At 38.3% G+C, this 12,466-nt stretch overlaps 1 protein-coding gene across 4 annotated transcripts in view; it reads left to right on the top strand.

Moving 5' to 3' along the window:
* LOC117430552 (teneurin-1-like) overlaps positions 1–12,466 on the top strand; it is a 162,407-nt gene that overhangs the window by 108,990 nt on the left and 40,951 nt on the right. For all 4 annotated transcript variants that reach the window (XM_059001084.1, XM_059001085.1, XM_059001086.1 and 1 more), the window contains exons 11-15: positions 738–938; positions 5,667–5,852; positions 7,854–7,880; positions 8,546–8,692; positions 11,843–12,059. In XM_059001084.1, coding sequence (XP_058857067.1) covers positions 738–938; positions 5,667–5,852; positions 7,854–7,880; positions 8,546–8,692; positions 11,843–12,059 — 778 coding nt within the window. The remainder of the gene's footprint in view (positions 1–737; positions 939–5,666; positions 5,853–7,853; positions 7,881–8,545; positions 8,693–11,842; positions 12,060–12,466) is intronic.

Here is a 12,466-nt window from a genome sequence, read left to right as displayed (position 1 = left end):
TTGCTCCACAAACAGCCAGTTGTGACCCTTGGTTGCTATGGACCATACAGAATGGAGAATGTTAACTGAACAATTCATGCGTGACCCGTAAGAACTCAAGCGTGCCAGGGCTGTTAGGCTGGCTGGTGTTCTCAGACCAGCTCCTTACTAACTCTGAATCCAGTGCCTTTCAAATCCTCCTGAGCTCTTAAATGTAATAAAGATTATAACCACTCAAGGAGCCATCCGCAGTTTGATATGACACCCAGTGTCTCCTGATACAATACCTGCTGTCATCAGACTCAGTGTCCCAATTTAAAGTGGTTTCAGAAATCTGGTGGTAACAGTTTACATTGTCCTCTATTTGCTGTGTATTTACATAGTAGTTACTTAGTAAATCCATGTGTAGTGGCACATGATTAGTGTTATTATGCATAGTTACAATGTACTTAATGATTTTTTTTTTGCACGATATAACCCTAATCTTGATCCTAACTCTAAACCTAACCCCTAACCCTTTTCTGATTTACACATTAAGTAAACGTTTGTTTGCTATGCCTCTTTTACAGGAGTCTGGAACAGTTTCAATAAAACAGACTTTGACAAAAAAAAATTAAAAAATGTCTTAAATGTAAAGCTTTGTAAATGGGGCCCATTGTTGCCGTGATATTCCATTTTCTCTTCAACTGCATTATTTTAAACGATAGTTCAATAAAATAATAGTTGTAATGTAAGCGCTGGTATTGTTTGTTCCTCAGAGGACTGCCTGGACCCTCTGTGCTCTGGCCACGGGGTGTGCGTGCAGGGCGAGTGTCACTGCTCCTCTGGATGGGCAGGGGCTCGGTGTGACAGCGCTCTCCCTGCCTGTCAGGAGCAGTGCTCGGGACGAGGGACCTACCTGCCGGACAAAGGCAGCTGCAGCTGCAAGCCCAGCTGGACCGGGACTGACTGCTCAACAGGTATGGCATGATCTGTCAGAGCTTTATATCGGGTGGAAAGAATCGGAAGCTTGAAACAAAAAGGTGCAACAAGTTCTGGGCTAGCAAGCTCAGGGTTCATCCTCGTCTTCAGTATTTGTAACAGTTCACTTATGGGACTGCATCAGGGCTCCAACGATGGTTCCCTTTCTTACAGTATGCATTGTTTTTGATTTGATTTGATTTTTTTTTTTTCAGGGAAGGAGCGATGATATTTTCGGTGGTACTTTTTGTGTATTATAGTTTGGTGTCATGATTTTATGTTAGAAACACAGCCAAACAAGCAAGTTTCCCAAATGGACAGTATAACTAAGGTACCGAAGAAAAAAAAACCTACAAGAAAAAGGTGAGAAGGGGTGTTGTCAGATAAATTCACTTTGCAAACAAAGTAAGATTGGTAAGATTGTCAGCTTCCGTTACAAGACATAAACACTCTGAATTTACCTTTAGGCATATACAATTAAACACTCTGAATTTACCTTTAGGCATATACAATTAACAGTTTCATCTGCGCGGTCTCCAGCAAATTAAAAAAAACACAATTTACAGTTTGCTTCCAGGAGGTCTAGTACTAACTTATTTTTCATGCTGAGTGCAAATTAGATTTCACAGTGGCCGGCTCCGCCTGATGAAGTGTTTGTGCTCCGTTTTGTTTTACTGGAATGCGACTTCAATCCCAACTGCTGTTCCAAATCTTTTTCTTTTTCATTTTGAGCTAGAATTCCAGTTACCCGTTTGTTTGTTTTTTGGTTGTTGTGTTTTTTTGTTGTTGATGTTGTTGTTTTTTTAAATAAACATGAATACCAGTTAATAATGGAGAGTGACCTATAATTTGAGTAATTCACTTATCCAGAAAGATTGATCGTCAGAGTCCTTTTATTTATGAATTTGCTCTCAAAGGTATGTTTAATATATTTGCAGTGCTGGAACAAAAGTCATTTTCATTTTATTTTTCTGTTATCCAAGTAGGGTAATCACTGTGACTTTTATAAGCAGAACCTCAGTAGTCTTTTTGTTTATTCGGGTCATCTGGCTTTGTGTTTTTAGTGACAATTAAAAGCTGTTTGCTGCGCTGTAGCAAGGCAAGAGAGCAGTGAAAGCTGCTGAAGATTTGATGAACACTTTCCTCTTTAATACCCATTGAGTGGAAAATGCACCTCGCTCGTCCTAACAAAGAAAATCAACCCTCAGCCTACTTCTTCTGGACAGATTTGTTTTTAGCTTGCCTGGGTTTAAAGATTACCTGCCATCATACCAGGATTTATTGATAGCCCCCTGCTTCACCAGTAGAACAGGGAACCCAGTCGCATCCAACTAAAGCACTTACCATTTAAACAGCTCCAGTCATGGAATTACATTTAAAAATACCCTAATTAAATCAATTTAAAAAGACCCTAATTAAATAAAGAAGTGTGCATGCAACCCGTTTCTGTAAAAGCAATAAAGCTTGACTTGTACAACAAATAGTTAATGCATTATTTGAATGATCAGCTCTCGCAAAAAAAAAAGTTGATTTTCAGAAAAACTAGCGCACACACAGATTTTCGAAAGATCACGCAATGATGTGCTAATTCATTTTTTAGTACATTTTCAACGATTAGCAACTCATTCATATGGGCCAGTATGGCCAAGCACCATACTAGCATGTCTTGGATGATCAGTGCAGTTTGTAATTTAATACCTGCTATTAGTACATCCCAGGGTGGAGGCTGGTCACGAACCAGCAACCCTACTCACTTTAAGCGAGCATCTTAACCACTATGCACAATGGTCAGAATACGTAATGGACGTGCATCACACAACATTATTTCCTGTTTAACCTCAGTGATTGACTATTAGATGCCGGGCACAAACCAGCAACCAAGCACACCCCAAGCAAGGGTCTTAACCTTTGAACAAAAGACCCAGATTTCTGTGCTTATAGAGCTTTTAACCTCATCTCACATTAAAAACAGGCACATGTAACGTTTGCCATTCCAAAGTGTATTTAATACAGCTGGGCTGAGAAGATTGCAATCAGTCCATTGAATCCTTGATAAATGCCTGCTAGTGAGCTAGTAAGTACTTACTGGCCCATACAAAGGGGATGATAATCGTCCATGGCCAGGTTCCATTGAATATACTGATACCAATCAGATTTGTATATATGCGCACTGCAGGCCTTTGACTACCATGTATGTTTTTCTTGAGGTTTTTTTTCTCAGTTCATTTCAGTGACAAAGGTAGCATATTTAAACAATGGATCTCTGACTGCGGAGTGCTGAAAAGACACAATGTATCATAAGCTTGCAAGCCCTACAAAACTGATCTGCTCCTCGTCTTGCTAATGACTGTTGAATCGAACCCGCAGAAGGATCATTCATTTTGGTGTTAGCTCTTGTGAGAACAAAACTCGATAGCTCATATTATATTGAGCAACATGTCAGAAAAATGAAAACAAATGGTGGCGGAAACCCTGAAAGGAAAAACTACTTCAGTTATAAATACAAAAATATTGGTATGATTTTGAAGCGATATTTCAAAAGCATCCCCATATCTAGGGTTACCATATGAGTCCATGTACACTGGGACTGTTCAGGCTTTTCATCTGATACCCCAATGCATTCTGGTAAGTGTAGTCCTGCTGCCAAGCATACCTGAGGCAGGTCAAACATACCAGAATGCATTGCGATGTGATTTGAAAAGCCTGAACTGTCCCAGACTGTCCTAGTGTACATGGAGTCATTTTGTAACCCAACCCAGATCCCTCAAATACGTTTACTTTCTGTGTCTTGTGGTATTTGTTATGCAGTATTTTCAGCATTCATACTATGATATAGACAGTAAATAAATACGTCTTTTATCTGAACCCAGTGGTTTCTAAAAAATAATAATAAATTCAAATAAAATAAAACCACTGCCAAACACATGTACACTGTAATATTTAAATATTCCTTTATTTACATTACCTTTTTTTTGTTTTGTTTTAACTGTGAGACATGGCTGACTGATACATATAAAACATTTTTTCTCCATGTGCCTTGGTTCCCAGCATGGTGTTTTTGCCATTAACAGTGTTGGCTCATAAAAAAAATGCATCAATCAATGTATTTTCCCAAAAATACATTTTTGTACCACATTACAATCAATAACATTCTTAAAACTAGAAATGAATGCATTATGACTAGAACACTGAACTTTTACTGTTAAGAACGGATATTTGCTCTATGATGGGTGATTCATAATGCAGAATACATGCTGTGTGCTCTTGTTCATGAATGTCTAAATCCCAGAAGCTCTCAGGATTTCTTAAAGAAATGTCTGAGTTAGAAACACCTTTTTACCATGGAATGTGTTCTTGCTGTTTTATACTGTGTATGTTATCATCCTCCAGGAGCTTATAAATAAAAAGCAGTTTATACAGGGAATTGATTTTGGTACGCCTTTCTGCTCACAGAACTTTAACACGTGCCGCTGATATTCGGGGTTAAGCTGGCCAGAGCTTTCATATCAATCTGCCCCTGTTTTTATATTGGTGCATTTTAGGATTTAAAATCTCTTCGGTGAATAAAAAGCGGATTTAAATCAAGTGTTTTTTTTTTTTTTTACTGGGTGAGTTTCATAATGGCCTTTTTCAAACATCATCTTGCTGGGAAAATATTCATCACATCAGTTTAAGCAAAATGGTAGACAGCAGAGTCTTGTTTCGGTACTTCTGCAGTAATGTCATTTTTAAAAAGTTGCAGAGATCGGGTGCAATTTGAATGCGGTTATTAGAAGGGATGTATAATTAAATTGAAATACCATTTCATTGCACTTGAATAGGTAGCCCATGACTGCCTCCAGCATTGCTTTTTACCAGCTGATAGGCCACTGCCGGATAATGTGTGCTTCCAATCTTTATGGAAATTATTCATTTTATATTAATACAAATCAGAGCATCAAAACTTTGAATATGACAAAAATATTAATAACAGGATTCCATTTTCAGACTCAGAATATGAGCTGTTTAGCTCACAGTTATGTACCCAAGGCTCTTTAAAAAAATGAACTGGAAAAATAGTATTTACTTTAATATTCATTTAACATTTTTTAATATAACTTCAAATGTCAGAATATAAGAAAACACCACCTACGGTTAACTGTGATGGATTTCTAGATATGGTTTTATAGATACTTGTGTTAATAAGAAAGCCAAAGTATGCTGCTCTCCACCCATCTTAAACCTCTCTATATTGGAGCCCAGTCACAAAGTTGTACATATTTGAAGAAAGTTCTTTTTTTTTAAAAGATGCAATAAAGTCTCATATCTGTTTAACAAGTATAAACATTATTTAATCCATTAAAACACGGTTTAAAAAAAAAGCCTTCTATAAAAAACTAAACTTTATGAAGAGGGCTCAATATGGATTTATTTGCCGTTTAAAAATGCATGAAATATAAAGCCTGTCATAATAGTTATTTTGAGATCAGATGGCAGCCTTAAGCTGAGGGAAGACGAAGACACTGTGGCTTGGAACTTGCTTTCAGGAGACTAGGTTTCACACCACCGCATGGCACACCAGGGGAGACTTGGGGTTTGATACAGCAAAGTTGCCAGGTCTCCTGGTCTCCTGGAACCAGGTTTTAAGCCACTGTTCCTGAAAAAGCAGCTTTGTGTTCCCTCAGCTTTAGTTCTTTATGAATGATTCTTTATGAATCACTTTGTGTACATTATTCCCTTGTCCACAGAGTTGTGCCCTGTGCACTGTGGCAGCCATGGCGTCTGCACTGGCGGGGAGTGCCGGTGTGAGGAAGGTTGGGAAGGTTCCGCCTGCAGTCAGCGTACGTGCCACCCACGCTGCGTCGATCACGGGCAGTGCAAGGATGGCAAGTGTGAGTGCAGCCCTGGCTGGGAGGGGGAGCACTGCGCCATCGGTAAGCAGCTAACACTCTGCTTTGTATACAGGACTGGGTACTTACTCCTCAACAGCCAACGTGTAACTTAAGGGTCTGGAAAGAGTACAGCTATGACCACTTACAATTTTAGGATTGAGACACACTTTTATAAAAAAATATATACATATATATATAGATCTAAATATATCTCTATATATATATATATATATATATGTATATATAGATATAGATATAGATATAGATATATTTAGATATATGAACATAATTTAGATCTTTTATTTAACATCATGTAGTCAAAGAAACTACAAAATGATATCTGCTTCATTACAATAATGGGTGTTTGCTTGTAGTATAATATGCAATAGCATCTGAAGTCATGGTTATTAACATCACATTATGACTGGAATGCATTGTCTGGTGTCACAGAGGGCATTATCTTTAAGCTTCCATTTGATGTGCGGATTATTTCCAGCAAGGTATTGACCCTAAATTGCAGATAATATTTGTAGTTTTCCAGCTTTCAACTTAGTTCACATACTTTGTATCTCAGCTCAAAGTACTGTGTGTGTGCAGTCAGCCGATAAGACTGTTAAACAGATTGTCATGAATGAAAAAGTTATTTTTCACTTTAAATAATATAATCGAGGGGATAAATGTTTGTGATGGATCTCCTTTCCTCCCACAGGTCTGCTGTCAGTGAAACTTTCGTTTTAATTACTTCATGTTGTGAAACTGCCAACGTTTCATCAGCACTGTCGGATCCCCAAAGCATTGCTGTCTAGCCTGTCACCAATAGGACGTTTAAAAGACAGACTCATAAGTTAAAGCAGGTGCAGGTCTGTCCAATGATTGGCTCTTGAGCCATATGTGTCTCATGAAGCACCGCAATATCTCTCTTTAGAAGTGTCCCATAAAAGGTTTTAAATCGGTTTAAAAAGACTGCAAAGGTCATATATAGTCTTAGGCAGCGCTCCAGATAAGGTTTTGGGTCTGGGAGTAATTTACCCTCTAATTTTAACACTGAGAGAGTAAAATTTAGGGGGGAAAATGCAACATGACCTTGAAGTAATGAGTAATCTCAATGCTGAACAATCTTCAATGGTAATGGAGTAGGCATTGAAAAAGAGCCTTCCATTTTAACTGCAATGTTACTTTGAACCACTGTACAACCATGCGTATGTTCTACAAGGTTCTTTATCGGCTCAGCACATTTTTTACGTTACTTACACTCAGTGAACATGTTAAAACTTCAATATAAAGCCATACAGATAAATAAAATAAGGAAATGCATTAATAAGTTATAAAACTGTTTTATATTGTAGGCACCTTTTTTCAGTGGTTGCCTCTGATGATTCACTCTTCACCCTGTGTAGCTTCGATTTTTTTCTTGTTCTTACTGTGATTGGCTGCAAAGGCAACAGGGCTAGCCAGTGATTGGATAATGTTTGTTGGGTTGTTATTCTTGTGTACAGTTTCCTAGTAACTGAAGACATTGTATTCTGGGAGATGTAGTTGTTAGTGGAAGTTTTAGGGGAGGCGGGAGCGGAGGCTGACAAGCTTTGCAAAATTGCTATGCGTATTTGTACGCATTCAACCAAAATTTAGTGCGGATTTTGGATTTTTTAACGTGTAAAAACTGCAGATACGTAACTTATCTGGACCGCTGGTCTTAGGTAGAAGCAAGTACACTCACAATGCAGCATGTTGCTACTGGGTTTTATTCATTAATGTATTTATTGATTTATGGCTGTGTAAGAAATCCCTGGTAATCAGTAAAGCTCTTTTAGCCAAAAATACAAACAGTTTAGTCCATTGCCAGTAAATGTTGGCTATATACAGTATAGATGTTGTTACCCATTGGATATTCAGGGAAAGACGATAAATCGTTTTTCGTTTTGATCCAGCTTTCCATATCTAGATGCAATTTGAATTATTTGTATAACTTCCTTCCATTGTGGCACTAACCTCCCATCTCAATAAAGACTCTGCTAACATCTTTACATCCTCTTTCCCTGGCAGCTCAATACTTGGATGTTATTGTTAAAGGTATGTTTTTTATTGTTTGTTTGCAGTAGCAACCTTCGGTACACTGTAACATTCACTGCTTTGCTTTGTTAAATATTTGCAGAAAACGGTTTATTTTTCAATTGCAGTGTTTAAAGAGCCGAGGTAGATGGTGCAGTCTTGATTGAAAATTCAAGGTTATTTTGTACTTGAAGCTTGAATTCTCCTATTCCCATGTATATCTATTGTTTGGCACAAAAAAGAAATGCAAAAAAGAACACCTACTAACACCATTAACTGCAATTGAAAAGTATTTTGCTTTAATAACAGCTCCATTGTCAATGCTTCATTTCTGCATCTTGGCAGGATTTAAACCTTTCATTATTTCCCATTGTATATACATAAATGCATACAGTTAAGAAAAAAATCTAAAAGGGTTGTGTCAGATGATTAACAATGTACTTGTGTGTAACAGCACAGAAACTCGCAGTTTTTAATATAAGCATAGCTAAGCAATGCTTTGCTCAGCATTCACGATACCTCATATACAAGGTTAAATGATAATGCACCTTGCAAAAAAACAATTGTTTTCAGTAAAATAAATTTTAAAAATAACTACACTTATTGTTCCCCAAAAAGTTAAATCTGCTGTTGCCTGTGTCCCATCTCTTATTTAAAATGCTGTTCTTTTCTAACTCCCCTCTCAGATGGCTGCCCAGGTCTGTGCAATGGTAATGGGAGGTGCACCCTAGACCAGAACGGCTGGCACTGTGTATGCCAGACAGGCTGGAGTGGCACGGGATGTAATATCATCATGGAGATGGTGTGTGATGACAGCGTGGACAATGATGGAGGTACACTGCAGCACAGCCTCTTTGAGTGCCATTGTAGTTCCCTTGGTTTCATTATTTTCAATCAGGGCTGGAGAAATTAAAATTGTGGGTCCCTTTGACCAAACTTGTTATAAAGGCCATCTCACTCGCTATCTGTCCCTTCCTGTCCCTCTTTAGAGCCAAATGTTTATAAAGATAATTATATTGGTGGCTGCAGTGGGATTGCGCTGCATTAGTTAAACGGTTGCAGTTGCCCCTTGTCCTGGTCTTCCATCTTAAACAGGGTAGGAAGTCATCTCAGAGTCGAGCAGACCACTACCCACAAGATCACAGATTTCTTATAGAAATATAGATGAGTGCCATGAATGAATGACAGTATGGGTTAGTTGTTGTAGATGTGGTTAGGTATGTGATTTGTGCCCATGTTACACATTTAATCCTGAGTTGTTGGTTTTTTTTTTAATATTTTCTACTGTACATTTGGTAATAAAGTTGGTGCTGCACTAGAAAAGGTTTTCAATGCCTTTCCATTTTCACAGACCTTTTGTCCATGGAGGTTAATGCATTAGGTATTTGTATTCCCTGCTTGAATAACTGTTTTTGGACTGGAGAAAAAAAACAAAAGCAAAAATAGCTTGACATAAAAGGATGTCTGAGTAATCATCAAGTACAGCTGTCACAAAACATCTTGCAGTTCACCTACAATGGACAGGACACTGGTGCATTTATAATGCATACTGAAGTCACTAGAAGCCAGCACAGAACTGCAAATGAGCTCTTTCTTTCCTACAGTAGCAATTTTACTAAGACGTAAATTGCAGCAATTCAAAAACATGTGTACTTTTTAAATAATACATAATTCTGTAAAATCTTGTATCCTTTCAAATTGTCTTGTGGAGTGTGAGCTGTAATTACTCTATCTAATGTGGTACTTAACATGGCCAGGGCGTTTATGAAAACAACAGGCAATTATCATATTGTTTACTTTAATTGATATTAACAGAAATGTAATAAAACAAACCGTTCCAATAATTGAACATTATACTATAATCTGTAAAACCCAGTTTTTCATGGTGGTTTAAGTACTGTGTACCTGACTAATTATGTGTGTTTTTTATAGTTTTTTCAAAGTGCTGACTGGTTCTCTTTTTATGACCGTTCAAAGCCAAAATTATAGGTTAAAACATTTTGTGGCATGATTGCCCTATTTCTTTGTCAAATCTGTAAAAAATGTAATTATATATACCAGAATCAGTAGGTTTTCTTTGAGAATTCCAGTAAGATATCTTGTTCAAATCTAAGATGTTTACTTCATTCCATAAAAAGCTTGTCTTAGAGGTGTTTTTATATTACTGAAGAGTGCTCGTTCATGTAACTAGCATTTCTAGTACACATCTCAGTTAATAGCATATCATTAATAACGTGGATAGATTATATATAGCCACATATAACAGATTACTAAACTAAACAGTTATTCTCGACTCGATTCAAGAAGAATAAGTTAACATTCCTTTTGAAACAAGGCCACAGCACTTTTTTTTGGTTGTTGTATAAACAGTGGCAGAAGTCGTTTGAATAGACTATTTATCATTTTCGAGATGCATTGCAAGCCTGCATTTTGGTACCACAGCTGACAAAAGCCCTAACTACCCCCACTTCTCAGTGAAGAGCTTGTGGAAGAAGGGGAAGTCAATCTTATGACGCAGAGAGCTGCAGATGAAGGTCTTTAATCACTGCTGCTATCAAGGAAAGTGATTCTGTCAGGGAGTGCTTCACACAGCTTTCCTTTACTCATCTTTATTTTCTCATTTTCCTCTTGTCCGTGTTTTTATTATTATTATTTTTTTTGTTTTTGAGTGTTTGTTGTGTACACTGATACACTTTCCCCACAGATAAACGCTTAGAATGCAATATTTCAGTATAATTCTTATTATTTTGAAAGTGCTGTCTTAAGCATTCTGCTGAAACCCTTGGCTCTCAGAGTCTCTGCTGTTGTATTTTGAAGAAAAAAACAAAAGGCTGCCTGAATGAACGCAAGTAGGATTTTGGAAGAAATACTTGATAGAGTTGGAAATCCATGCCTGCCAACTAGAAATTATTTAGCCTAAGTCAAAAGAGCAGAATTCAGGGCTAATGGTCACCCTGGTTGATTTGTCACATGGAAGAGTACAGCTGTTTCCTTGTAAATGCTTTCCAAGCATGGGGAGCTTGGGATGGAATTCAAAACCTTGCTGCAAGGCAAAAACCTTTTACCGAGTGCTCGTTCATTTTTGATCAGTAGATTTCTCAGCTGTAGCGATCAATCTGAATGCCCTGGCTTCTTCAACTGAGCGTTTGCGTGCTGGGTAAGCCCCCCCTTGTGGTTCTAAATAATGACAAAGGTGCAGGTGGACATGAATTCAGAGGTTCTGAGTAAAAATACAAAGATGGAAGAACGTCTGGAGAACCCATTAGCGCTTCCATAAGTTTTCTTACGGGGCCCACAATAAAGTTTACAGAAATGTAAATACATCTCGTCTGGCTAAGTTATAATTGGTCTTTGTCCCCTGGCAGCTTTGACCTCAAATCTGGTTATTCAGCACATGATAAAGTCCTAATTTTCACTCATTGCAATCTTAACAAACAAGCCAAAACCCTACGGGCATAGTTACCATTAAGTATGGGTCTCTGCTGAATTACGAACTCATTGGTGTTGTAAAAAAGTAATTGGATGTTGGATTAGGAGCGTAAGGTTATCTTTTTCAACATCACAAAAAACATTGCATTCCAGCAGAAACAAAGTCATTGGAATGTGGCAGGCCTCTTGGAAACATCATCATAATTTCCAAAGTTGTACATTACATTTCATACTGCTGAAGATTTGGTTTCATTATTTGTTTCGTTATTTATTCATCAAATCAGTAGAGAAAGAAAAAGAGGAATAGATGAAGTCTTAGTGGTTGATCTTATATGTGGAACAGGTCACACGAGACAATCCGCTGGGTTTAAAAATGCATGCTTTCTAATTGCACAGTTTCTGTTCCAACTGCTGGCAATTTAAAGCCAAGAAATAGCGAAGGAGACTAGATACAGTATACATGTAGGGGAGAGTCTCATTAGCTGTAGTTGCTAGGCTCCTGTAGATGGTCCCTCTGTAAACTGCCCGCGCTGACCCTGTCTGTTTGTTTTCAGATGGTCTGATGGACTGTGTTGATCCTGATTGCTGCCAGCAGACCAGCTGTTACAGCGGGCCTCTCTGTCAGGGCTCCCCTGACCCCCTCGACCTCATCCAGCAGAGCCAGCCGCCCTTCTCCCAGCTCCCCCCACGGCTGTTCTTCCAGAGAACCCGATTCCTCATCGGCAGGGACAGCACGCACGTCCTCCCCGGGGACGTCCCCTTTGACAACAGGTGTGTTTCATTGAAGGAGCCACAGGTTACAAACCCCCCTATCTCCCTATAAGACAACCATCTCACTGCCAGCGGATCACTGATAAGTGATGTTGACAGATGTATTATTATTATGTGCGTCACTTTTTATTTCACTGTTGTGTTTTATTATTATTATTATTATTATTAGTTGTAGTAGTAGTCGTAGTAGTCATAGCAGTAGTCCTATTTAAGTGCCGGTGTGGGGTCCAGTCACATTTGAATTCTGCCCACTATAAGTATGTATGAATGATTTCTTTCTGTAAGATTGACTTCACATTAGAAACTATCCTGTCAATCGCTTCAGTCAGTGCCTGCTAGTGAAGTGCCTCCACTGATTCAATGAGATCATCACGTATGGAATAGGTGGCCCGTTATGGGGTGTTACG

The sequence above is a fragment of the Acipenser ruthenus genome, chromosome 26, assembly GCF_902713425.1.
Source record: "Acipenser ruthenus chromosome 26, fAciRut3.2 maternal haplotype, whole genome shotgun sequence".
In the NCBI taxonomy this organism is placed as follows: domain Eukaryota; kingdom Metazoa; phylum Chordata; class Actinopteri; order Acipenseriformes; family Acipenseridae; genus Acipenser; species Acipenser ruthenus.
The sequence above is the reverse complement of the archived record's forward strand: the minus strand, read 5'-3'. Positions and strand labels throughout refer to the sequence as shown.